This window comes from Malaclemys terrapin, chromosome 4 (genome assembly GCF_027887155.1).
Source record: "Malaclemys terrapin pileata isolate rMalTer1 chromosome 4, rMalTer1.hap1, whole genome shotgun sequence".
Classification (NCBI taxonomy): domain Eukaryota; kingdom Metazoa; phylum Chordata; order Testudines; family Emydidae; genus Malaclemys; species Malaclemys terrapin.
The window spans coordinates 37384583-37411993 of NC_071508.1; the positions used below are offsets into that span (position 1 = coordinate 37384583).

At 55.8% G+C, this 27411-nt stretch overlaps 1 protein-coding gene and 1 long non-coding RNA gene across 3 annotated transcripts in view; one reads left to right on the forward strand and one right to left on the reverse strand.

The window, feature by feature from the left end:
* The first annotated feature begins 1399 nt into the window (after positions 1-1399).
* Positions 1400-27411, forward strand: part of PKP3 (plakophilin 3) — a 44583-nt gene continuing 18571 nt past the window's right edge. Inside the window, exons 1-4 of the mRNA XM_054026953.1 lie at positions 1400-1538; positions 13772-13961; positions 25566-25657; positions 26541-27265. Of these exons, the coding sequence (XP_053882928.1) occupies positions 1500-1538; positions 13772-13961; positions 25566-25657; positions 26541-27265 (1046 nt within the window). The 5' untranslated portion in view covers positions 1400-1499. The remainder of the gene's footprint in view (positions 1539-13771; positions 13962-25565; positions 25658-26540; positions 27266-27411) is intronic.
* Positions 17075-22924, reverse strand: LOC128836574 (uncharacterized). Of its 2 annotated transcripts, XR_008444808.1 has the most exons (4): positions 22817-22924; positions 20603-20675; positions 18511-18686; positions 17075-17295 (listed from the first exon to the last, which is right to left on the reverse strand). It is a non-coding gene; the product is annotated as an uncharacterized LOC128836574 (long non-coding RNA). The 2 variants fall into 2 exon arrangements; XR_008444809.1 differs by lacking the exon at positions 18511-18686.

The following is a 27411-nucleotide window of genomic DNA, read 5'->3' on the forward strand; positions in this document are numbered from 1 at the left end:
GGCTTCAAGGCATCAAAGCTACCCCGAAGGATCCAGCAGGGGCTGACGTTCTCTTGTCTACACTCCTCCCTCCGCAAAGCCCAGCTGTCCCAGTGGCTTTATCCCCAGCCAACCCGTCAGGAGAAGGGTGGTGCCTCCCCAGCACTTTGCCCCAAACTCTGATCAGAGTTCTTGGGAGGTTCACGTACGCTCAGTCCCCTTCCCCTCCCTCTCGCATCCTCCATCTCCATGCCTCTCTCTGCGTTCCCAGGGGCTGGCTGAGCCCAGGGGCTGCCCCATGACAGGCAGTCTGTTCTGGGGGGATTTCCAGCTGGACTCACTGGCAAGCTGCTCTTGGAGATTCCCAGCCTAAGAGGTTCAGACCCAAGAGCTCCTGAGCTTTTTGGTGCTCCCATGGCTCTGCTACTGTGATCATCACTCTGTCTCTCCACTTCCTGGATCCCTTCCTGGGCTGCCGTCGCCCTGCCCGTGTCTGGGCCCTCGTCTCCTGTGTCCTCTAAGCTCCCTGGGCTCCCCCCAAGCTTCCCTCCTGGCACCCGTCTCCTTCACCCACTCCTGACAGGTGACTCCACCTTCACTGCCCCTTCCAGCCAGAATGGCCACCCAAGCAATCCATGCTGAGCCCCCGGCCTCTTTGGGACTCTGGGACTTTCCTCCTTGGGATTCTGACCCACCCTGGATTCTATGCAAAGCCTACCCTGTGTGCATCTGCTTATTGTATCGTACCAGCCTGTGGCTGCAGGCTGCTGGCCCTCTGAGGCAGGGACATGGTCTTGTTCAGCCCAGCTCCCCTGTTATACAGAACTGCGCTCCCTACCAGCCTCCTGTATTAATAATGGGCCTAAGCCAGCCCAACCTCCGAAGATGGAAGGCGGGGAGAGAAAGGGAAGAGGCAGGGAAGGCCTGAAGGCTGGATCGGAGATGCATATGCCAGAAGGGCCAAGGGAGCTGAGTATGAGAGGAGTCAGTTCTGATGGCACAGTATTGCCTCTTTTGAAGCCCCCATGGCCATCGCCTGAAGCAATAGCCCAGCCTGCTCACAGGTTCCTCTGTGGCTGGCCCAACTCACATGCCCAGCCATGGAGGGTTGGGATGGCATGTCAGGGCAGTTCAGATCGGGACCTTGTTCTCCTCCAGCAAAGCTTTGAGAGAGGCATGGCACCTCCCCAGGGCCTTGCTTGCCAGCTTGGGCTCCAGCTCTTGCCAAGGTGCTCGCTGAGCAGCTCCCCTCGCAGCTGTATAAGCCGGGCTCCACCACAATCCCAGAAAGTACAAACTTGTCTCTGAGGCGATTACATTTTAAACCACACACACGCAACAAAGGCACAGCAACCGGTTGGATCAGCTCAGTGGGTGTCACCCGCTCCCAGACCGCAGACACAGTTGCTGCACAGTTAGTTTCGTCGGCCCATCTGGCTGTGGAAGGGGAGATCTCCTGGGGACCTTGGTGGCACTGGACCACGGCGTGTGGGAGTTTGCCTCCATCCATCGTCGGGAGAATGCTGCAGGGCACCATGCTCTCCAGGGCGGCGGGCACCGTACGTCTCCACGTCTATTCTTTCTCTCTCGGCTCCCTCGGTTAATAAGGCTGCAGGATTTTCCGACTCAGTCAGCTGGATGCGGGGCTGGTCTGAGACCATGTGGGTCAGGGGTGCTGTCAGGGGCATCTGCAGCCCAGTGTAGTAATGTCCATGGGAGTGGGCAGGGTCTGAGGGCATCTCCTGGGGTGGAACTTGCAAAGTATGTTGGCCTCCCAACCCCCTTGCAGTGGCCGTGGGCTGGCACTGATGAGCCCCAGCCCAGGAAGCAGAACAGGGCACGGAGTGGTCCTGCAGGTGACGGGTGACTGGAGCAGAGGTGATGGGGGTGAGGGAGGGTGTCAAAGCAGCTGACTCCCTAAGGCAAGTGTTATTGCCACCTCCTGTGCCTGTGTCCTGGGATGTTTGTGGGCAGCCCCATGGCTTTTGACAGAGCTGGTCCAGGCAAGTCAGGGCATTGCAGCTGATTTTAAAGGGCCCGGTTGCTCCTGTCTGCGAGCAGATACTGAGGTGAATCACCCCTGTGACTCCATTGACGCTACTCAGGTGGGTGGCTGCTCATCAGTGGGGTAGCCCCCAGAGATTAGCCCAGCTTGTGTCACTGAGGGGACCAACCTCTCTGCTGCCAGACAGCTGGGTGTCCCTGGGCCAGTCACGTCACTGCTCCTTGCCTCGGTTTCCTTAGGTGTGCAATAGCAATGATGGTACTAAGCACAACGGATGTTGAGCTCTAGCTGTGTTGTGTTGTCACCTCTGGAGTCGGGAGAGAGTGAAGGTGCAGTGTGGGAGCTTCCATGGTGGGAGTTGCGTGAAGTTTTTTGAAGCTCTGGCTGGTAGAAGCCAGTGGAGGGTGCAGGCAATGCTTCCCTCCTGCGCTTAAAAAACATTAAAGAAAGGGTTATAGAAGGAGTGTTCCCTGGCCAGGGTTCAAAGCCGTGCAGCTGCCATGACAAAGATGGGCAGAGGGTGGGGAGCACCAAGGGTATAGCAAAGGGGATGCTGCAGGATGCCTTTGCTGGCTGGGGGAGAAGGGCTGGAGCATGGACAAGTGAGTGGAGCAGAGGGGGGGATAAATGGGGAAGGGTCTGGGCAGAGGTGTGGCCAGACAGCTCTCCTTGCTGGGGCGGAGGGCGTGGGTAGAGTTGAGACGCTGTGTGTCCTGGAGCCATGGTTTGTAAGGAAGATGTGTTGCCTCCTGATGGTGGGTGATGGTGTGAGTTTAACTCGGCCCTTCATTAATAGAGCTCATCCCGCTCCCCAGCAGGCCTCGGTGCAAAATCTACTGCCTGGTAGCTCTCATGTATTGTCCCCACAGCACAAATGGGGTCAGCTCCTTGGCCTCATTGGAGTTATAAGAATGGCTATTCTAGATCAGACCAATGGTCCATCTAGTCACTGTCCTGTCTTCCAGCAGTGGCCAGTGCCAGGTGCCCCAGAGGGAATGAACAGAACAGGTAATTATCAAGTGATCCATCCCCTGTCATCCACTCCCACCATCTGGCAGTCAGACTTAGGGACACCCAGAGCAAGGCGTTGCATCCCTGACCAAGCCACTGACAGACCTATCCTCTATGAACATATCTAGTTCTTTTTCAAACCCAAGTATACTTTTGACCTTCACAACATCCCCTGGCAATGATGTGAAGGTCACTCTGCGTTGTGTGAAGAAATACTTCCTTTGGTTTGTTTTAAACCTGCTGCCTATTCATTTCATTGAGTGACCCCTGGTTCTTGTGTTATGTGAAGGGGTAACTAACACTTCCCTATTCACTTTCTCCACACCATTCATGATTTTAAAGACCTCTAGCATATGCACCCTTGGGCATCTCTTTTCTAAGCTAAACAGTGCCAGTCTTCTTAATCTCTCCTCATAAAGAAACTGTTCCATACTCCTAATCATTATTGTTGGCCTTCTCTGTCCTTTTTCCAATTCTAATATATCTTTTTTGAGCTAGGGTGACCAGAACTTCACCCAGTGTACAAGGTGTTGAACCATTTATATATTGGCATTATGATATTTCTGTCTTATCAATCCCTTCCCTAATGGTTGCTAACACTGTTCGCTTTTTTGACTGCCGCTGCACACTGAGCAGATGTTTTCAGAGACTATTCATGGTGACTCCAAGATCTTTCTTGAGTGGTAACAGCTAATTTATACCTCAACATTCTGTATGAGTAGTTGGGATTGTTTTCCAATGTGCACTGCTTTGCACTTATCAAGATTGAATTTTATCTGCTATTTTCTTGCCCAGTCACCCAGTTTTGTGCGATCTCTTTGTAACCCTTCACGGTCTGCTTTGGACTTAACTATTTTGAGTAATTTTGTATCGGCAAATTTTGCCATCTCACCGCACACCCCCTTTTCCAGATCATTTGTGAATATGTTGAACAACATTGGTCTCAGTACAGATCCTTGGTGGACCCCACTCTTTACCTCCCTCTACTGTGAAAACTGACTGTTTATTCCTACCCTTTCTTTCCTATCTTTTAACCAGTTATTGATGCAAGATAATCTTCCCTCTTATCCCATGACTACTTAGTTTGCTTAAGAGCCTTTGGTGAGGGACCTTGTCAAAGGTTTTCTGAAAGTCCAAATACATTATATCCACTGGCAGGGCTGGCTCCAGGGTTTTTGCCGTCCCAAGCAGCCCCCCACCCCACGCAAAAAAAAAAAAAAAAGCCGCGATCGTGATCTGCGACACTTCGGCGGGAGGTCCTTCGCTCCAAGCGGGAGTGAGGGACCCACTGCCGAATTGCCGCCGAAGAGCCAGACGTGCTGCCCCTCTCCGGTGTGGCCGCCCCAAGCACCTGCTTGGTAAGCTGGTGCCTGGAGCCGGCCTTGTCCACTGGATCCCCTTGTCCACGGGCTTGTTGACCCCCTCAAAGAATTCTAATAAATTGGTGAGGGATGGTTTCCCGTTCCAAAAGCCATGCTGACTCTTCCCCAACATATCATGTTCATCTATGTGTCTGATCATTCTGTTCTTTACTATAGTTTCAATCAATTTGCCTGGTACTGAAGTTAGGCTTACTGAGTTGTAATTGTCAGGATCAGGGCCGTTCCTAGCTATTCTGGGGTCCTATGCAGCCCAGGCCTCCACGGGGGGGAGAGACAGGTTGGCTTGGGGGGCAAGGGGGAACTGCCCCCCAGCATTCACAGGTGGCACAGCTGGGGTCAGGTCGCTGCACTTCCCGCTGCCAGTGAGCTCATGCCCGGCTCTGCTGCAGTCCCCAGGGGAGTGGGGGTGGAGCAGGGGCGGGGCTGGGGCGGAGAAGGGGTGGGGCGGGGGCCGAGCAGAGCAGGGGCTTTGGGGAAAAGGTGGAGTGGGGGCGGGGAGGGGGTGGAACAGGAGTGGGAAGAGGCGGGGCTAGGGCAGGGGCTTTGGGGGAGGGGGGGCTGGGGTGGAGCAGGGGTGGGAAGAGGCAGGGCTGGGGCGGGGGCCCTGGGGAAGAGGTGGGGCAGGGGCTGGAGCAGCACACAGCTGCGCAGGGCACCAGGAAATTTGGTGCCCCAAATTTCCTGGTGCCCTATGCAGCTGCGTACTTTGCGTATGGGTAGGGACGGCCCTGGCCAGGATTGTCTCTGGAGCTTTTTAAAAAAAATTGGTGTTACATTAGCAACCCTCTAGTCATCTGGTGCAGAAGCTGATTTAAGCCTTATGTTACATACCACAATTAGTAGCTGTGAAATTTCACATTTGAGTTTCTTCAGAACTCTGGGGTGAATCCTGTCTGGTCCTGGTGACTTAGTAGTTAATCCTGGTGACTTAGTACTGTTAAAATTATCAACTTGTTCCAAAACCCGCTCAACTGATACCTCAGTCTGGGACAGTTCCTCAGATGTGTCACCGAAAAAGAATGGCTCAGTTGTGGGGATCTCCCTCACATCCTCTGCAGTGAAAACCGGTGCAAAGAATTCATTTTGCTCCTCCAGCACCTTGACTGTCCAGTGCTCCCACGGATTGTCTGGCAGGCTTCCTGCTTCTCATGCACTTAAACTTCTTTTCATATTTGTGTCTTTAGCTAATTGCTCTTCAAATTCTTTCTTGACCTTCCTTATTAGACTTTTACACCTGCGTTTACCCTCTTTTCTATTTTCCTCGCTTGGATTTGACTCCCTATTTTCAAAGGATGCCTTTTTCCCTCTAGCCACCTCTCTTACTCAGCTGTTTAGCTCTGGTGACACTTGGCGGGGTGGGGGGTTGTCAGATAATACATGTAGTTTGAGCCTCTGTTATGGTGACTTTTCAACAGTTTCTAAGCAGCTGGTCGGCATTTCACTTTTGTGACAGTTCTTTTTAATTTCCCTGTAACTAGCCTCCTCATCTATGTGTGGTTCCCCTTTTTGAAGTTAAATGCTACTGTGGGGTGTTACCTCAGCTTGGGATCTGGCCCATAATCGGGTAGCTGGGCACTGATCTCCTCCAGGCCTGTGGCCTCCTAGGGTGTTCTCACCTCAGCACCAAGATGCCTACATTGGCCAAAGAGAAATTCAGCTCCCAGCATCAAGCATTTCATGTGTTGTACAAGGAGAAGTAGGGTTAGTGCAGTAGCCTTTGATTTCTGGGGACTGGGGTCCAGTGAACACGGGCTGGATGGAATCGGACAAGTCCCGCCCCAGCCTCAGGGCTAGGGGAGCTGGGCGTGCACCAGAGCAAGTGGGAAGTGCCTTGGGAGTGAGGTGAGGATGATGCAAGTCAGGACATAAAGAGAAGGTGGCTGCAGCAGGACTAAGGGGCGCTGGTAGAGCGGCGGGCGGCAGGGGAAGAGCCGTGGGCTGCAGGCAGGACTGAGGGGCGCTGGCAGACAGGGCCGGCTCCAGGCACCAGCCCAGCAAGCAGGTGCTTGGGGCGGCCAACAGAGAGGGGTGGCACATCTGGCTCTTCGGTAGCGGGTCCTCATTCCCTCTCGGAGTGAAGGACCTGCCGCTGAATTGCCGCCGTAGAATGAAGCGGCGGCGGTAGAGCCGAAGTGCCGCAGAGCGGGATCGCGGCTTTTTTTTTTTTTTTTTTTTCATTTTTGCTGCTTGGGGCGGCAAAAACCCTGGAGCCGGCCCTGCTGGCAGAGCTACAGACGGCAGGGGAAGAGCAGAGGGCTACAGGCAGGACTGAGGGGCGCCGGCAGAGCGGCGGGCGGCAGGGGAATCGCAGGGGGCCGCAGGCAGGACTGAGGGGCGCCGGCAGAGCGGCGGGCGGCAGGGGAATCGCAGGGGGCCGCAGGCAGGACTGAGGGGCGCCAGCAGAGCGGCGGGCGGCAGGGGAATCGCAGGGGGCCGCAGGCAGGACTGAGGGGCGCCGGCAGAGCGGCGGGCGGCAGGAGAATCGCAGGGGGCCGCAGGCAGGACTGAGGGGCGCCGGCAGAGCGGCGGGCGGCAGGGGAATCGCAGGGGGCCGCAGGCAGGACTGAGGGGCGCCGGCAGAGCGGCGGGCGGCAGGGGAAGAGCAGGGGGCTGCAGGCAGGGTTGATGTGCGTTGGCAGAGCTGGCTTGAGGAAGCTTGTATGGCACCTGTCCCCAGACGCTCTCTGCATTCTCCCTGCCCTGCTTTCCCTGTCGCCAACCATCCATCACTTTCATGAGTTCTATCGATTCACCACTAATTTAAATTTGAAATAAAAAGGAAGGGGTGTCCCAAGCTGACCTTTCATTAGCATGTAGTGACAGGTGTAATGCCATCCCCTGGGCACTCCCAGTGCACGGTATGTTTCCTTCCAGGCATGGCGGTGTGCTGTGTTCTCCCAGGTCTCAGGCTGGCTGGCAGGGTGCGGTACGCGCCCACTGCTGAGACTGAACCTGCCCATTGGGCTGTCCAGAAGGGACCCACTGCCCACGACTGACTCGGGGAACACGGGCGCTGCGGCAGAGCACAGCTCCCGTCAAAGGGTAAATGCCCAGGATGCACCTGGCCCGTTCACTCCGTCGTGGGGAGCTGTGCTCTAAGAAGGCAGCCACAGCAGAGAAGCGTCGTGCCCTGCTGCCGAGTACCTGCTGAGTGGGGAGGAGCGTCTCGTGGGAACTCCTTTCCCCTGGGGAGGAACCTGCTGCTTGCTGGGGAGCTGGGGCACTAGGCGTCTCTGTGCAGTGAAGGGCCAGTACAGGCTTGTGCTGGGAGAGCTTCTCCGCTCCGTGTCCCTGCCCTCTCCCCAGGGGGAGGCTGGGATCCACACACAAGCCCAGGCTTTGCAGGGCCTAAAAAGAGCTTCCAGGATGTGGGAGCAGAGAGCCCTGCATGGCCCCTGCAGAGCCAGCCAGACTCCTTGCACTGGGGGAGGGAGTGTTTCCTTAACAGCAGGGCACTGCAAGCTGGGGAAACATATGAGCCAGCCCTGTGCACTGCTGGGGCAGGAGACCCTGTCCTGGGGGAGGCCATGGGAGGTCTCACCCTGAAACCGGAGCTTGGCCAATAAGCCAAGGAGAAGCTGGGAGTCAACACCTTGGGATCTGGCTCCTCTTCCTCCCCATGCTGCTGTTGGAGCTGGACGCAGGCAGGGAAGCTGGTGGCTGTTCAGATCCAGGTCCCCATTAGCACCCATGTCTCCAGACCTCCCCGCAAGGCCCTGGCAGATGCTTGCAACAGGCCTTTACGAATCCCTGGTGCATGGCTCGCAGGTCTCCTGCTGCTGCTCTGGCTGAGTCCTTTGTCCCATTCGGTCCCAGCTCAGGGATGTGTACCCACCCCCATGGCTGGGCCAGGATGCCCCTCCCCTGAAAGCAGCCCCGGTTGCTCTGGGAGCCGGATTGCCTGTGGCACAAGGAAACGTTCCATGGGGTCAGTGACTAACAGTGGCTGGCAGCCACCAGTTCCTGCTAACAAGGTCATTGGGAGAGACCAATGATGGTGACAGCTCAAAGCCCAAGGGTCCCCTTCCCCCCGCCCCACTCCCTTGCACGGCAGGGCTGCCCAGCTACTGATTGAAATGGCTGTGCTTTTTGTCTATTTCAGCCAGGGTCTGTGGGAACAAACATAGTTTTGGAAGCACCATGTGCCTGTGACTCCAAAACTAAAACACTGTAGAACTTCTGCTTCAAAATACTGAAAATCCCCGTGGACTGGAAATCCTGCGTGCTGGCCAGCACTAGCAAGAATCTCCCTTATTGAATTGATGGCTGAGAAGGGCTGAGGGGCCTTTATAGCTGGGCTGCTTCCTGGAACAAGTGGGTTCTCAGGAAGGTTTTGATGCCAGGGCATTTGGTGAGCATTAATTAGAGGCGTGCAGGGAAGCATGAAAGGAGATGTGAAGAGGGGAGTGGCTGAGACGCTTGGGTGGAGCGCAGGTGGTGGGACTGCGTGCAGAGGATCACATTAGTGGGACTGTGGCTGTACGTAGCATCTTTCATGTAAGGCTCTCAAAGCAACTCCCCGGGGTGGGCCGGTGTCATTATCCGAGCAGCACAGAGAGGTCATTATGTTTGTAGTGCTGGAGGTGCACGCAGGTTAAAACAACTTGCCCAAAGGTTGTAATAGTGAGTTAGTGGCTGCATAAGGAATAAAAGCCCGGTGTCCTGGCTTTCAGTGCCTTATGCTAACCACTAGACCCCATTGCATCAGAGGTGGGGAGGGGAGCCAGGGCTCTAGCAGCAGGCTGGAAGTTATGGTTTCAAGCCAAAAGATGATAGTTTTCCCTATAAGTTCCTGTCGCTAGACACTGGTTTCATTTCCTGATTAAAGAGGTCTTGTGTTGGGAGTTTCCCTCACGCTCTGCTGTGGCTTATACCATCATGGGGCTGTCTTCTCCAGTGGTTCGAGTGCTCCTGCTCTCTCCCCTGTCCTTTTCTGTCTGTTCCCTATTGTCCTCCTTTGTGCCCTGTGTATTCTTGTCGTCTTCCCAGGAGGAGGTGAGGGCTGCAGCTGCTTCCTGCCCCATTGAGCAAATAGGGTGGGTCAAAAGGGCTCCCATCGACCCCCGCCCTCCTGTACCCATGCTGTGGTCAGGCACTGTCTGGCCAGAAGAGGTTTGTGTGTCCAACTCAAACTTGTTCTGCACGCAGAGCACTGAGAGCCAGTCGCATCGAACCTCCCACTAAGTGAAAGGACCAGGATGGGTCAGGGGATTGTTACAAACCCCAGATTCAGGGGCACTAAGACTTACCAGCTTTTGGAGGTTAGCCCAGGCCAACAGCTCAGATCCAGACTCCCCTGAACTTTGTAGTGGTGGGGAATTCAAAATTTGGCTCTGGAGTTTGTACATGGTGCCTGTTATAAGGAGCTGAACCTCCCTGGAGCTGAGCTCTGAGTGGCTCAGAATCTGGATCTGACTTTTTATATGCTAGGAGCATCTCTCCTGTCTGGTGAGTCTGGGCCCAGATGTAGTTTCATGTCATACAAATATAAGAACAGCCATACTGGGTCAGAACAAAGGTCCATCTAGCCCAGTATCCTGCCTTCTGACAGTGGCCAGTGCCAGGTGCCCCAGAAGGAATAAACAGACAGGTTATCATCAAGTGATCCACCCCTGTCACCCAATCCCAACTTCTGGCAAACAGAGGCTAGGGACACCATCCCTGCTCAGCCTGGCTAATAGCCATTGTTGGACCTATCCTCCATGAATGTGTCTAGTTCTTTTTTTAACCCTGTCTTGGCCTTCACAACATCCTCTGGCAAGGAGTTCCACACGTTAACTGTGTGTTCTGTGAAGAAATACTTCCTTTTATTTGTTTTAAACCTGCTGTCTATTAATTTCATTGGATGACCCTTAGTTCTTGTGTTATAAGGAGTAAATAATAATTCCTTATTTACTTTCTCCACACCAGTCACGATTTTATAGACCTCTATCATATCCCCCTTAGTCGTCTCTTTTCCAAGTTGAAAAGTCCCAATCTTGCTAATCTCTCCTCCTATGGAAGCTGTTCCAGACTCCTAATAATTTTTGTTGCCCTTTTCAAACCCCAGGACACACAGCATAATTGGATTTCAATTCCTTAGTACCTGTAACACCATCTTCCCAGTTCTCCAGTCAATCAGGGAGCCTGCCAGAAGAGGTGCATTGAAGGACACAAATTTCTAATGTTAATAACCAACCAAACCTTTCTGGCTTTCTTCTAATCCCATAGGAAAAATAAAAGGACACAATCCCACTCAGCACCAACATGTTTTTGCAGTTTACTTTTAAAGCTACTGGTGGAGCAAACACAGATAGTGTTCTAGCAGCTGTGTGATCAGTAAGGTCAACCGAAATCGTGAGATCGGCTTAGAAAAATCACAGGATTTTAAAGTAACAACTGTGTGGTTCCTTTTCTTTGCTTTCTAGTTTCTGAACCTTTAGGGGTCACCTTTTCAAGCTCTTCTCTGCAACCAAGAAGGCTAGAAACTTTTGTTTTTTGTTTTTTAAGAGACAGCTAAGAGACTCACATAATTGTATGAGTTTAGGAGTTGGGGCTTTAAGAAAACACTGAATATCACATGGAAAAATTGCAAGCGTTGGCAATCCGGTGAGTGGAGCAGGCAGGAATGTAGTAGTGAGGGGGCATGGCCTAACAGAGCCTAGGGCTTGGGAACTCCCAGCTCTGACTCACCGGCTGGACTGGTCACCACTCTATAGGCTCCAGGTTCCCACTTCTAAAGCTGGGGATGGTCTGTCCGGAGGGTGTTCAGTGTTTGGAGTTAGTCAGACAGGGCTTAATAGCCGGGTGCTCTGAACAGTGGGGCAGTACTAGCCTGCATATTCCTTCTCTCATCAGATTGGGGGAAGCTAAACAACTGGGCCTGGCTATTCATGGTTGTTATTACTCTGCCAGGCCAGCACCTTTGATCTGGGCATCACACAGTGCTTCACAAACCTTCGTCAATTACACTCTGCCAGGGGGATGGGATCGTCTCCAGCATGCACCTGATTATCACTTGCTGGCTGTGTGCAGGAGTATTACAGGCAGGACAAGCTGCTTCCCCCTTGGATTAATAGGCCACTGTGATGCTTAGGGGTGCGGAGGGCTTGGCTCTGCTTCCCGGCGGCAAGGGATGCCCTTCTTTTGATATTACAGTAGGGCCTAGGGTGCTGGGTGCTGCACAGACACAGGGGGAGAGACAGCCCCTGCCCTAAAGAGCTCACTGTCTAAATAGACAGGACAGATACAGGGTGGGATAAAGGAAGGATGATCATCCCCAGCTGAGAGATGGGGGAACCAAGGCACAAAGATTAAGGGCCAGGCTTACGAAAGTGCTTTGCATGCAGGGAGCTGAGCCCTGCGGTTGCACCCAGAGTCAGTATTTGAGGCAGGAACTGAACCCAGATCTGCTGAGTTCCAGCCCAGTGCCATCTGCTCTCCTTGCTGGGCTGCCCTGTGAAGCCAGGCACCAAAGTTTGGCTTTATTCTCCCTAGCATCATGCCCCCCGTGCATCGGGCGTTTGTGTTAGAGCACCGCGGCTTCGGCACAGGTGCAGTCAGCGCTCAGCTGGGGATACAGACAGTCAGCGGGCTGGTGTGTGCAGGGATTGCAGGCCCAGGCAGTGGATGTGGATGTTGTGCTCGTCTCTCAGGGAGGATGAGGGGGGCCGCCCCCTCACTCACTTCATCCTGGCCCAGTGCAGGCACCTCTATAATGTGGCCAAGTGATGGTGCTTCCTGTTAATTTTTATTGTCTCTCCCCCCGCACCCTTATTCATGCCACATCTGTAGAATGCCTGCAGCTCAAACACTGGCCACACCCCACACGGCCATCCAACACTCGCTAAATTGCACTTTAAGTCACTGGCCAACTACTGCTGTCTAGCCACGCTGTGCACCACCCTCCACAACTCCCTGCCCTGCCCACCACACATCCCAGCTGGCCCCCGTGCACTGCCCCAATGCCCATCGGACATGGCCCCCACGCACAGCCTCCTTTGCTGACTCCCGTTATCAGACTGTGCCATTACTCTTGTGGCTACCGTTCCATGAGAACATTCTCTGTGGGTCCTTCTTGCCCCAGTTAATGCAACATGGCCTCCTGGCTGCCCCCAGTCACAATTCCCCACCCTTGGTCCCCCAGTCCCATCTGCCTCAAAGTAACTCTGGGGGAAAGACCTTCGCTAGGACCAGGAGAGTCCTGCCCCAAATCCTGCCCTGCTGCAGCCCCTCTGAATGCCCCAAGCTCAGCCCAGTTGGGGGCTGTGTACCCCTCTAGGGAGCCTAGGATGTAATGGAAAAGAACCCACTTTCCCCCATGAGTCCCCAGCACATTCAGGACCAGATCCTGCTCCCAGGTGCCCCCGGCCAAGAGGGAGGAGAAATTGGCCCAGAGCACACAGCCTGTATTACTGCTGTTGCCCACAATCAAACCCGATTCTCTCCCCCCCCCCCCCCCCCGCCATGCACGTGCCCCACGCTGCTGTTTCCAACAGGGCCAGACCCCAACGAATGGGGACAGAATGCCCCCTGACTACCCCAGCTCCTGAGCAGCAACAGCTCCTGCCCTGGCCCCCAATGCTGGCTGGATATCTGAGTCTCTGGCTTGCAGTGCTAATCCTTCCCGAGCCTGGAGGCTGCTGCCGTGACCAAGGCTGGGTTGGCCAGGGCAAGATGGTCGATCTGGGTTTTATGGCGCAGTGTCTCTGCATTCAGCCTTTCCTGGTGCTGTCACATCAGGCCACGGGCAGCAGGACCACTTAGCTACCCATGCAGTCTGGGTGGGAGGAGGGAGCCAGCATCCCCACAATCCTCCTGGCTGCCCTGGCCCCTGAGGCATTGGGTGGCGACTCCAGTAATTGCCTGTGCTAGTTTACTCTGTGACAAGGTGTGGCAGGGCAGGGGCTGGTTGTGCATCCCTGCAATTCCACCTTAAAGCTGAGGAAGCCAGGCCCCACCAAAGGCCTCACCTGCTTAAGGTGGAACTAGCTGACCTGCTCTGCCTGAAAGCCGGCCTCTTTGGTGATGTCAGTGGCTAGGCAGAGGGGTGTAACCGTGTCTCAGAGTGGCAGAGTCCCATCCCAGGAAGCCTGCACTTGTGCGAGGATAGGGGTGGTGTGGGCCGGGGGCACCCAGTGCCGTCTCCCCAGAGCAGCTCAGACTGACTCCCCAGCCAGGGCCGAGGCAGGATCTGGCAGCTGTCCCCACCCTGCACTCCTGCTGCAGACCCTCAGCTCCCTGGCGTCTCAGCTTGGCCTTGGGCTCAGACGGACAGAGGAAGTGGAACTGGTGTTAGCAACAGTGGGACCTTTCCCTGGCAGAGCCAGGGCCCTGGGACAGACGGAGCCACACTCCCCGCCTGGCCGGGACAGGAGCCATGCAGGAGAATAACTTCTTCTTTTCGGCTTTGCAGCCGGAGGCCGGCGTGAGCTCCCTGGCACTGCCCTCGGACCAGCAGCTGGGCAGGAAAAGCAAGGAGGCGCCGGACGCGGAGCTGCTGAAGAGCGCCCGGGTGCAGGAGCAGGTCCGCATGAGGATGCTGCAGAAGAGCGGCTCCGTCCCCAGGACAAACGGACCTGGGCTCGACTATGTCGAGGACAAAGGTAAGGGGGGGGGCGCACTGGCAGCATTACGGGCTTCACAGACGAGGATGCGGTGCCCTCCAAAGCTAGCTATGCTAAGGGGCGTCTCAAGGGACTGCTGGCTTTGGGGACAGGGCTCCAGCCCCTCTCATCTGTCACCTCTGCTGGGGATGGGATTATACAGGGGGTGGGGACTGGGAGGCAAGCCTTGCTCAGCTCTGTGACTGCAGGCGAGTCACTTTTGCTATCCTTTGCCTCTGTTTCCTCATCTGTACAATAGGGATAATGATCGTTCCCTGTCCTTGGGGGTGGGTGGGGGGTGTTGGAGGTTCAACTGGCCAATGTGTTTGACTCGTGCTGAGCTCCTGCGTGGGAAGGCGCTGCTCTCCTTGCTGTGTTACTGGGAGCTCTGCCTCTGAGACAGGTGACCTGGCCTTCCCGGGCTGGCGGCTGTTGTTTGTGCCATACATTTGCTCTCTCTCTACGGGTCTGTGCAGCAGGTTTAATGGGGGAGAATCGCAGCCCACACTGCGTGGAGGGAGCTCGAACTTGGGGGAATCTCCCTGGGGAAATGGGGGGAGGGCAGAACCCATCAGGGCTCCAGCCAGAGCCCTAGAGGCCAAGGAATGGGTCCATGTGGGGCAGACTGGGCAGGAAGGGGGTGAACCGTGCCCCACTGTCTGACGGGGCCAGCTCCCCCTGTGGGTATCACCAGCACAAGAGAAAGTAACAAAGCAAGGGGCTCCCACCTGTTGTTGGCTCCTTCCCTGAAGAATCCAGCCCGGGCTTTCCAGCACTCCCTGTTTATTGCATTGCTGGGAGTTCCAGTGTCTCTGTTTTGCAACAGCCCTCTCCTGGTTGCACGCTAGGGCTGGCCTTCCAGGCCTGACAACCCAGCACACCCAGAGCCCAGCCCCTCCCCATTTTCCTTTCTCTCTTTTTCTGGGGCGGGGTGAGGCCTGAGAATGAGGCAAGGGACGGGAGTGTGTTTATCTTTCCCCAGGTCTGCTAGGGCGCCTGGGCCTCAACGCTCTGGGGGAGAACTTGCCAGGGGCACTTGTGAGCTAGGCCTGGGGAAACTCCCAGCATTCGCTTTTCAGGGGTGGGGATTTGTTTTTTGCAAACGTATAAAATTTCATACTTTTCCCCATGGGGGAAGTTTCTGCCCCCCCCCCCCCCCCCGGTACATGGAAGACACAGCCCCGGCTCCTCCAGACGGGCAGTGGGTCTCCACTCCAGAACCCCCCTAGCTGTCTATGAGCCTCTCAAATCATTTGGAGACAAGGCCTCGCGTGCAAGCTGCTGAGCCCACGTGCTGCTCAGAATGCCCCCCCCTCCGCCCCCCAGGTTCTGTAGCATGCAAGCCAGGTGCCCCCTGGACATGTTTGTACCACTGCTTTTACTTGCTAGGATTTCTGGATTTGGGGCCCAGACTGTAATCTGGGGGTGGGGAGAGGATGCCCCCCCCCCCCCCCAGGTGCAATGGAGCTATGCCAGTAGCCACAATCCAGCAGATGTCAGCAGGGATCGGGACTGTGGTGGGTTTCAAATACTGGCTTGGGGGAGACCTGTTTGTTTACTTGCTCTGGCATTACACGGCTGCCTCTGAGCTGGCGGAGCCCCTGCTCACTCCAGGCATCTAGTTTATCACTGCCCCATGGAACGTTGCCGAGGTGCTGCTCCCACGCCCCCAGCGAAGGGTCTCGTGTACTAGCCGATCTCTGACCCCGGTGCACGATCCCTAACTCCCCCCAGTCACAGTCCCTACAGCACCCGGCAGACTGGACGTGGGATGACAGACCCAAGAGGTTTCTGTCTATTATGGATGTGTGACGGTGAAGCATTTAGTAGCTATTTCATTTAATGTCACCGTGTTTAGAGAGTGTGTGTATGAGGGGCTGGAGGGAGCTGAACTCCTGTCCCTTAAGACCCTTGCGCCTTTCTCCTGCGGGGAGGATGGCTTGTTACAGCCCAGGACTGTAAGTGGGGAGGCCTGGGACGGACCCCAGCGGTCGTTCACACTAGTGCAAGTTGGGTGTAAAAAGCTACCCCCTCAGAATCAGAGAGTGTCACGCTCACTGCCCACTGGTGCAGGCCAGTGGTGGCTCAGGTCCATTGGTTCTCATCCGGGCTCTGCCATGGATTTCCTGCGTGACCTAGGGAAGTTCCTTAGCCTCGCTGTGCATTGGTTCCGCACCTGTCCAATGCCAATTGCCTCCTGGGGCGGTGGTGTATACTATGTGTGTTGTGGTAGCTCCCAGGACCCCACGTCATGGATCAGGGCCCCATTGTAGGTGTTGCACAAACCCTCTATCAGGCTGACTTGATTAATGCCTGTGACGTGCTCTGAGGCTGCTGGGTGGGGAAGGCAGTGGAGAAAGGCAAAGGGTGTATCTCCCCGAACTGCCAGGATCTGAGCACCAGCAGCTGAGCAGTTCCCACGCACACCTGGAGCTGCCGTTGTGGCTTCTCCTTCCTTTGATCTCTTTCCGTCTCAATCTAATCCTGAGTGCTGCACCCTCACCCTGCCCTGGAATTTTGTCCTAGCCCAAGAGCTGCTTTCCTGCAGCCTGACAGGCATTCTCCGAGGCTGCCTGTCTCCACTCACTAAAAGAGACTGTTGCCCCTAATCTCGCTACTGTGACTAGCACCACACGGCAGGAACCTCCTAGGGACTTGAGCTCCCTGACTCCAGGCTGAGACACAAAGGCCTTATTCTTAAACTCTTCCCCTGTTCTCACTCCCAAGGAGACAGGCCAGGAGATGAGTGTGATTCCTGCGTGCCAGTGCTGAGGCTTAGGTGAAAGGCGTGTTTTCAGTGCCACGCCACCGCCTTCCTGCAGCCAGACCCCGGGAATGCTCCCCCCAGCTCCTTCCTGGCACTGGGGCCACAGCCTGCCTGCCTGCCCCTCAAGGGGACTGTCCAACAGAACCATTAGGCTGCCTCTTCTCTGCCTTTGTTGACACAGAGTCTGCAGCTGGGGTGAAACAGATTGAGGGGTGGGGTGGGGCTGATGGACCAAAGCAGTTACTGAGCATGTAGAAGGGGAAGGTTGGGAACAGGTACAGAAAAAGCCACAGGTTGTTATTTTCTATTTGTTTAATGTGGGGAAGGGAGCTAGAACAAAGGAAAGTACAAGCTGAGGAGAGGCACAGAAAAGGCAGGCAGAGCAAAGGAGGTTGCAGAGCCCCTCCCCCCCGGGAGCAGGCAGAAGAGCTGTGCCCCCAGCGAGGGCTGGCAGCTGGTGATCAGAAGAAATCAGAGCTGGTGGCCAGGCTGCATTCAGCTAAGATAGGAAGTGTTGAGCGTGAGGAGGAAATCGCTGGCTTGGATGGGATCCAGGGCAGGTTTAATCTGTAATGAAAGAGGGGTCGGGGTCAAGCAATCTTTACATTCCTGACTGATGCAGCACGCAGAGGTGCCGGGGCTGTGAACTGCCAGGCCCGGAGGTGCCGGGGCTGAGGCACAAATTAAGCACAGAGCCGGGGCCATTGCTGTGGGGGTTGAGGGGAGGCATGGAAATGCACCTCTCCTTCCTCTGCCCCTCTTCCGAGGTGACAGCTTCCTACCTGCCTGCCCCTGCTGTAGTGGGAGCTCCCAGCCATGGAAACCCTCCAGAGCGGCTGTTTTGCAGACCCAATGCAGCGCACAGCCCTCTTGATTCTCCCTACCCTGAAAGCCAAGTGTCATGTGTCCCAGCAGGACAGACGGTGCCGCGACCTGCAGCCAGTGAAGTTACTGGGCCTCACCCCCGAGATACCGACCCGTCTGATCAATGCTATCCACCTGTCTGGGCCCAGCCCCAGCCTCCATCCTGCCATGGAATCCAGTCCCTGAGGCTGGGCTCTGGCATGGAGCTGGGCATGCTACAGGCTCTGGTGGGAGACAGGCATTCCCGCCACGCCCCACCCTTCCCATCACCACCCAGGACTGAGGGGGTGCTGGAGCTGGGATAGAGTGTGGGGAGCAGAGGGCAGGCCCCTGTGCACCCACCTCTTCTCCCCGGGTGTATTGTGTTCACTGAACTTTGTCATACACTCAGGAGTTAACCTGCACTGCTGGCCGGGGGTGGGGGCGTGGCTGGGGCAGGCAGGTAAATGACAGGGGGCTGGGTCTGCCCAGAGAAGCAGCCACCTAGACAGGGAGGGAGCTGGGGAAGCTAAGAGGGGCAGGCAGGATTCCAGACAGCCAAGAGCAGTGAGTCTGAGTCACGTGTAGTGCCGTCTGTCCACCCCACGTGGCAGGAGTTGGAGTGAGAGGGAAGCACTAGACTGCAACTCCGTGCCACTTGGTAGCAATGCCTCCTGTTCCAGCCCTGGGACCCACCCGACTCTGCCATGTACCCCAGTCCTGACCTACAGCCCCTCTGCCATCCCAGCCCTGGGACCCACCCGACTGCCATGCACCCCAGTCCTGACCTACAGCCCCACTGCTATCCCAGTCCTGCAACCTACCTGACACTGCCATGCACCCCTGTCCTGACCTACAGCCCCCCTCCTATTTCAGTGCTGCCCTACCCCCCACTCCAAGCGCTGCCCATGCATCTCAACGCTAACCCTCTGCTGTTACCATTCTGGGCCCTCTCCACTCTTCTCTGTTCCAAGGGGTGGCCCTTGAGCTGTGTTCAGAGGGTGGCATGTTCTCCCTGTAGTGCAGGAATCTCCTTGCGTGGTACAGATGCAGAGCCTGAGCCACACGCAAGCTTGCCAGGCGGGAGAGGTGAAGGCACCAGTCGTGTTTAATCCCTAATAGTGGAGGGAAATGACACTGGGAAACAACGCAGGGCAAACGTGGCCAGGGGTGCCTGTTGCCCTGGCTAGTGGGTGGCTGCCCTGAGAACTCTGGACTCCTTGACACGTGGTGCCTCTCAGTCATGCATGTGCTGTGACTGGGGGTACGCGCTGGGGGAGCTGGGGGTGTGTTCTCATTCCCCACAGGAAGTGGTGGAAGTCTGCCAGGTTAGTAGAATGATTTCTGTATTCTGAGTGTATCCCAGCAGCATGCACAGGGCTATGTCAGGAGCAGGGCCCCGGGTGTTGGACACACGTGTCGATGTGGTCGTCCCATTTCAAAAAAGATATATTGGGATTGGAAAAGGTATAGAAAAGAGCAACAAAAATGATTAGTGGTATGGAAGAGGTTCCATGTGAGGAGAGATTAAGAAAAATGGGTCTTTTCAGCTTGGAAAAGAGAGGATTGAAGTGGGATATGCTAGAGGTCTATAAAATCATGACTGGTGTGGAGAAAGTAAATAAGGAATTATTTACTCCTCATAACAAGGACTAGGGGTCACCCAATGAAATGAATAGGCAGCAGGTTTCAAACAAACATAAGGAAGTATTTTCTTCACACAACGGACAGTCAACCTGTGGAACTCCTTGCCAGAGGATGTTGTAAAGGCCAAGGCTATAACAGGGTTAAAAAAAGAACTAGATAAGTTCATGGAGGATAGATCTATCAATGGCTATTAGCCAGGATGGGCAGGGATGGTGTCCCTAGCCTCTGTTTGCCAGAAGCTGAGAATGGGCGACAGGGGATGGATCACTTGATGATTACGTGTTCTGTTCATTATCTCTGGGGCACCTGGCATTGACTATTGTCTGAAGACAGGATACTGGGCTAGATGGACCTTTGTTTTGACCCAGTATGGCCATTCTTATGTTCTTATGTTTCCAGTGCCAGGATTTCCATTCCCAGCTTCTAGGGGCAGCCGGGGCTCCATCTCCTGGCCTCAGGGTCCCCGTTTACCCCCACAGAGCTGGGTCCCTGGCATTATCTCTGTGTACTCACTGATAAGGGAAAATGTCCCGATGGTGCCCCACCCCCTCAGGCGCTAACTCATTCAGGCCTTTTCCCTCCTGCCCCAAACTCCAGCGACCAGCAAGTCAGCCGAGCAGGGCTAGTGTGTGCCTCTCGGAGAGCCTGCCCTTGGAGTTATGCCACAGCTGAGCCGTGCTAGGGCCCAGCATGGGGCTGGGATCTTCCTCACCAGCTGCCACTTGGCAGGATCTTCTTAGCACTAGCATGGCCCTCTGGCAGCTTATGGGTCAGGAACTCCTGAGGGGTCACCTGGCCAGCAGAGTCAAGGAGAAGACAGACAGTCGTGAGCCTGCTCCCATCCCTTGTCTCTGCTCTGCCTCTGAGATGGAGATTGGGCTGTAGGTGCTGGAAGCCCCCAGACCTTTGTGCCAATTTACCGCAGGACCTGGTGCAAGGACCCTTGCTGTAGCCGTTCCCAGCCCAAAGCTAGGCCCCCTCTAACGGGCCAGTTCAGCCCTGTCTGCTGTGATGCCTCCCAGCGCTGCAGGATCACGCTGGGCAGATGTCTCTGGCATTGTCTCTCCTGGGATTGTGTCTGTCAGTGCAGTGTGGCTGCTCTGGCTTTGTCTCCTTGTAGACACAGTGATCTCTCGCATCCCACCCATGCTGGCTGGCTAGCAGGCCTGGGGATGCGGTTTGAGAGAGGCCAGCTACTGGGCTTCCTCCCTGATCACGCACTGGGGAGCTGGGGCAAGGGACAGGAACATTGGTAAGTGGAACATCTCCTCACGGTCCTGCCCGCACAAGAGGAAGAGGCTGTGGAAAGCTCTGAGCTCAAATGGAGCCGTCCTACCCCACAGACAATAAGCCCCCCACACAAGGGTTCCCAGGAGAGGCTCACCTGAGGTGGAGTGAGCTGTTCGGCTGCCTCAAATATCAGTGCATGTGACAGGGCTTCCATGGCTTGTTTGATCCTGCCAGGGATTGCAAGAGATTGGAGCGTGTATGTTTCCATTTCCTCCTGCCAGATTCCCCCAGGTTTTACTTCATCCCAACAGACACCCAACCTGTGCAGGCTGATTCCCGGGAATTGAGCGTGCAGGAGGAATGTGTTTATACAACGCAGCCTCTCAGGGCCTCACTGTTCCCAGGCTCCCTGCTGCTGAAGGGGCAAACCCAGCCATGAGAATAGTGGCAGGGCCCAGGCAGGGTATTGTGGGGCAGGTGGAGGAGCCCACTGAGAAGGTCCTGGGCTCCAGCCCTTTGGAGACATGGACACGGTTGGGTTAGTCACTAAGTTGGCCAGGCTGTAACTGCTCCCGTCAGCCCCTGGCTTTCCCAAGCAGTAGAACATTCGCCTGGGGGAACGGAGCCAGGTGCTGTGCAGGCTACCCCAGCGCTCTGCCAACGTACCCCAGTCCTGGCCTGCAGCCTCCCCACTATCCCAGCCCTCTCCTGAGAGGTGCCGATTGTGCCAACTGCTGGGATGGTTTGTCCAGTCACAAAGTGAGGATTTTGCAGTGGGGAGAGGCAGGACCGACATGAAAATCAGTATGCAAATGATGGTAATCTTACGAATGGCAGTAAATTGCACAATTCCTTTGGGAACCCAGTCCCACTTTCATTTTACCAATCCACTTGTGTTTCAGGCCAGCTGTCAATAAGTAAGCTCCAAAACTTGTTCCTTAAATGATCTCCAGTCACTGTGCTGCATGGATAGTGTCTCGGGTAAGCAAGAGTTGAGAAGGACTAGCAATTATCCCGCTCAACCTGGAGTATGGTGAAAGAATGCTGGGCCCGCCTCTCAGCGCTAGCACTGGGCTTGGTTTCACTTCCCAGTCTGCATCTCCTAGGTTGCTAGAAAACACTCAAGAGCTGACCTCTGTCGTTAAGTCAATAGAGAGACAAACTGCGGGAGGTAATAGCTCTTATTGGACTAACCTCTGTTGGGGAGAGAGGCAAGCTGCCGAGCTACACCCAGCTCTGAGTGTCCAATAAAAGATATTACCTCGCCCGCCTTGTCTCTCTAATATCCTGGGAGGGCTACAACGGCACAGCAAACATTGTCAATAGGGCAAGTAGCCCCATGTTCCCTGGAGGCGGGAGGGGAGAGAGTGTAGCTGCTAAACCAGACAGCAATCAAAGGAGAGGGAGCTTTGCTATAAGTTCCACATCTCCATCAGTTCTCTCCATGGAGTGAATGAGACAGTTTGTCAACCTAACTCAGCTCCCAGTTAGGCCCCTAACTGAAGTGGCTGGATTTTGAAAGGTGCTAAGCGTGCAGAAATTCAGCTCTTGGCTACCCTGGACGACTTTCTGGCCTGCTGGTGAGCTAGTGGGGTGATGACATCACAAATGAAAGCTGATGGCGTTCTGGCTGCTTGGTGTTCGGATAGCTGGCTTTCCTTGTATAGCCGTGTGGGTCCCAGGATATGAGAGAGACAAGGTGGGGGAGGTGATATCTTTGATTGGACCAACTGCAGTTGGCGAGAAAGACCAGCTTTCAAGCCACACAGAGCTCTTTGTTTAGGCTGACTCTTCCCACATCTCGCTTCCTAAGCTCAAGCCTCTTGGTAGCGAGAGTGAGGCTCCTCCCACCTACGGCATCAGCCTGAGCTAACCCAGCGTTGGCTAAACTGGGATGGGTTTCTTGGCAACCGCCAGGGCTAGAACTGAGCAAGGGCCTGGTTCTCCTCTCACTGACACCAGAGTAAACCAGGGAGATCTCCAGTGACATCAATGGCATCAGTGAGAAGAGAAACTGCCGCCTTCAGTTACCTTTAAATGGGAGCTTAGATGCTGCAGACACCCCCAGCCGCTCTTAGCTCTGCTGTTGATTTTGTAACAGGGACAAATATTGGCCATGGGTCGAACTGAAGCTGGTTGGACACATTCCACTTGTAACCACAGCTGGGTCTCCGCACAGGTCTCCCATGGTGAACTAATCGCTCACCATTAGGGTGACCAGATGTCCCAATTTTATAGGGACAGCCCCGATATTTGGAGCTTTTTCTTATATAGGCACCTATTACCCCCCACCCCCATCCCGATTTTTCACATTTGCTATCTGGTCTCCCTACTCACTAGCCTCTCCACCGCACTGCTCTCCACTCACCCGCTAGGCTCCTCCCTTCAGATCTCCAGGACTCGTGCCAGCTGTTGCCTTCTAAAGGCCCTTTGTACCTAAGGCCGCTGTTAAATGGGCTTGCTCTTAACAAGAGCAAGTCTGGCTGGGAAAGGGGGTGGGGAAACCAGGTGGGAAGTGGAGAGTTCAGTTTCCCGGTGAGCCGTTCAGCGTAAACAAGGCCTGCTTGGCGAACCTTTCCCTCCCTGCACAGTCTGGCCAGAGACCCTCAGCTGGAGAGTCCCACTGACCTCAATGGAGCTCAGCCAGCCACAGCTCCTTCAGGGTGTGCATCACTCTAGCACCGTTGACCCCAGTGGAGCTACCTCGACCTACCCCAGCTTGGGACCTGGTTGGAAACTAGAAAAAACAAGAAACCAAAACCCACCATTCCCCCCCCCCCCCGCGCTCCCCTCATTTTTCAGTTGTTCCAAAGGTTTTGGGGAATGTGAGCGGCCATTTCCAACATTGTTGTTTCGCTTGTATTCTTTTAGCATTTTGTTTGTCTTTGTTAAGAAATGAATGGGGGGGAGGGTAAGGCACATGACAGGGTTTTTCTTTTGAAAAATTATTTCCAATTTAAAAAAAAAATAATTTTCAAAAATAGAAACTGAGACATGAAAATGGTCGGTAAAATTTCCAATAAAAATATTGGGTAAAAAATGCAATAAAGGGTTTGTGGAAAATGTTGTGAAAAATTTCACAAAAAACATGGATGGGAGAGAAAAAAGGGCCATTTTTAGATTAACAAAATGCGCCCCTTGCGAAATTCCAGCCCTCCCTACCTTGAGTCACACGTGAGAGCATTCAGCGGCTTTATCCTGGGCCCAGCAGAGACCAATCTGTGTCATCAGCACCGCCTCCTCTCTGCTCTAGAGAGGCCTGTGTTTGGAATAGCTGGGAGTAGAATGGGGCAACATGAGAATGCACTGGCAGAACCGTGTGCAGGTCTGGGACTGGGATAGCAGAGGGGCTGTAGAACAGACCTGGGGTGTGTTGGCAGATCTGTGTGGGGCCCAGGGCTGGAACAGCAGAGGGGTGCAGCTCGAGACTGGGGAGCATTATCAGAGCTGGGTGGGTCCCAGTGCTGGGGTACGAGGGGGGCTGCATGTCAGGACAGGGGTGCATGGGCAAAGCTAGGGTTACCATACGTCCTCTTTTTCCCGGACATGTCCGGCTTTTCGGCAGTCAAACCCCTGTCCGGGGGGAATTGCCAAAAAGCCGAACATGTCCGGGAAAATGGCGGCTCTGCTCCTCCCCGACTCTTCGGCTTTGTTTAAGAGCCGGGCTGCCCGAGAGCTACCGGCTTCGGGCAGCCCCCGTGCCTCCAGACCCTGCACCCCCAGCCGGGCACTTCCCCGCCCGGGCTCCGGCGGCGCAGGGTCCGGAGGCACGGGGGCTGCCCGAAGCCGGTAGCGCTCAGGCAGCTCGGCTCTTAAACAGAGCTGAAGAGTCGGGGAGGAGCAGAGCCGCCGCGGCTGGAGGCTCTGCTCCTCTTTGGCTCTGTTTAAGAGCCGGGCTGCCCGAGTGCTACCGGCTTCGGGCAGCCCCCGTGCTTCCGGACCCTGCGCCGCCGGAGCCAGGGAGGGGAAGTGCCCGGCTGGGGGCGCAGGGTCCGGAGGCATAGGGGCTGCCCAAAGCCCGAGCGCTACCGAATTCACGGTTTGCCGGGCAGCCTCCAGACCCTGCACCCCCGGCTGGGCGCTTCCCCTCCCGGGCTCCAGCTGCACTGGGGAAGCGCCGGCTGGGGGCGCAGGGTCTGGGGGCTGCCCGGCAAACCCTGAAGCCGGTAGCACTGGGGCAGCCCTTTCCCCCTGGCTGGGAGTGGGAGGGAGGAGGGGGCGGAGTTAGGGTGGGGAAGGGGCGGGGTTGGGGCGGGGCTAGGGGTGGGGAAATGGGCGGGGCCAGGGCCCGTGGAGGGTCCTCTTTTTTTATTTATGAGATATGGTAACCCTAGGCAAAGCTCTGTGGGGTCCAGGACTGGACTACCAGGCATGCTACAGGTCAGGACTGAGGTATGTGGGGGCTGGGGGAGCCCAGGGCTGACTTAGAAGAAGTTGCTGTGGGTCATGACAGAGAATTCTCCCACAGTCAGCTAATCTCCTGCCACTTGTGGAGCATCCCTCATTCACTCAGCCACGTCCCTGTGTGGCCTGCACGCTCCTGGGTGCGCTCCTGGGCTTTCCTGGGCCGGCTGTGTGCTGTGAGGGCTCGGTGCTGCAGCTGTGTCGAACCCGTGCTCGGCAGGTTTAGGTGCAGCAGATGACCGGCTCCCACCTTCCCTTCCACTAACGTAGGCCATTCATTCACCAGGCACTAGAGGCAGCCCACGCTGAGCCCTCAGCACAGTGATGGGACCGTGGCGGGTATTTTACGTACACCTCCTACATCCTATAGTGCCCCGCCCCATGACGTGGGAACCTCCCTGTGGCTACCAAGCAGGGATGGGTCCCAGCTGGCTGCAGTGTTCTGAAGCTCCTGAGCCAAAGCCAGACTCCACCACAGCGTGTGGGTGTTTGGCTCCAGGGCTGCAGTTCAGCCGATTGCAGACAGTCACCAAATCCAGATTGCAGCATCCCCCCATCAGAGCACTGGGTATTCAGATCCACGTGTAGTGATCCCCTCTTTACGCCCCTGCCCAGGGCTGTCCCAGTCCCCATGCCCCTAGTGCTGTGCTTAGAACCACACAGCACATTTCTAGCTTTGCTGAACACTGTCTGTCTGTCTGTATGCCCTGCAGGTGGCTGCTCCTCTCAGGGCCAGTACAGCAACACCCTGCAGAAGTCCTTCAGCTCCAGATCCCAGACCAATGGCTTAGACACCAAGGGCACTGTAAGTACCAGCTCACCTGCAGTGTGTGGCTAGACAGGTCGGTCTGGCTGGTGGGTCATTATATGGCTCCCATCACTATTGTATCTGGAACCCAGCCATCGGCATGCTAGATCAGGTCACCAGCTAGTTGCTTCTCTTCCTGTAGCCCTTAGGAAGCCCAGTCACTGGCAGTGGATGGCTGGGTTCCAAGCCAGGCGTGGGAAAGCACTTGATCCTAATAATGGTAGTGGGGGGCACGTTTCCCCCAGGCGCCAGTCAGGGTGGAGGGAGGGGGGCGAGGTTCTGTAGTGGTGGACAAAGCTCCCATGAGGCAGTAAGAACACTTGGCAGTCAGAGAGCTCTGCAGGCCTCAGAGCCAGCTCTGCGCTGCACCATTGTCAAACATGCCGCCTTGGTTAGTGGGTGAAATCCTGGCTCCACCAAAGTTAGTGGTGAAATTCCCATTCACTAGGGCCAGGGTTTCTCCCTTGGTCTCTCAAGGCCTCCGCGTCAAATGGTGTTTTTAAAACCAACAAACTCAGCTGGGATCTGAGTGTCACGCCAGGTTGGTTCCCTTTCACTCGTCCCCTCCAGTGCTAAAAGGTCTGCAGGCCCAGTGGTGACTCCCAGTACACCTGTCCAACCCACTGTCTCAGCCAAGGGCGTCAGATGACTGTAATCTCGTTAGCTTTCAGTGGCCTTCGTGGAGGCTGTACGGGCATTACTGAGGGTGGAACTGAGCCTGCAGAATTTCTCTTCCTGGTGATGAGGGGTGAGAGGAAAAGACCCCAGCTTGATTCTCAGATCCCACGCTCACTTTGCTGGGCCAGAAGTTAGCAAGACATGCTGTGTGTTTCCTATTGAAATGAGACATTGCTGACCCATTTCTTCCCCTCTCCCTCAGCTGTATCAGCCACCAGCCCAGAATGGGTACAGCACCACCAAGTCCACCGGCTGGTCCTCCCGCTCAGCTGTGGACCTCCCACATCACAAGAGGATGGCTACCATCAGCAACGGGGGTGTGCCCCAGGGCCCAGCCTACCGTATGAGCTACACCCTGTCGCAGGCCGCCAGCACCTCCGCGCGGCCTAATTCCTTCCACGAGCGGAACTACCAAGCCCGGCCAAACTTCGACACCATGTCGTTGCGGTCGCTGCGCCTGGCGGACGGGCCGGGCAACCCTGCGGGCATGGATGATTGCTACAGCGTGATCTCGGAGCAGGTAGGCCCGGGGGCCCTCTACAAAGGCAGAAGCAATGGCAACTTCACCAGATCCTACACCTTTGAGAGGCAGATGAGTGCTGGCTCTAATACTGGGATGAAGGGGCCAGGCGACTGGATGGACAGCGTGGAGGTGCCTCAGAACCGGACCATCCGCGCGCCCGCCATGCGCACCCTTCAGCGCTTCCAGAGCAACAACCGCTCCCGCCTGAGCACTGGCTCTTTCAGCAGCCTCTCAGCCTCCCAGCCCGGCGTGGGAAGCTCCTACGCGGGCATGATGGAGCGCAACGTCCGGGCCCCCTCTGTGCGCAGCCTGGCTGAGTCCAACCACCACCTGCAGGACCTGCGCGCCATCGACATGTACAATGGGCACAACACGCTGACAACCCAGCACTCCTACTCTGGCGGGTGAGTGTGCAGGGGGTAGCCAGGAGTCAGGGCTTGTGGGCAGGGGTGGTCTGTGAAGCTCCCAGCGACCGGACAAGGATCAAGGAACGTGCCGAGCTTCCTAAGAGGGACCAGGGGAGCTGGGCTTCTGGGCCAGGCATAGCCTC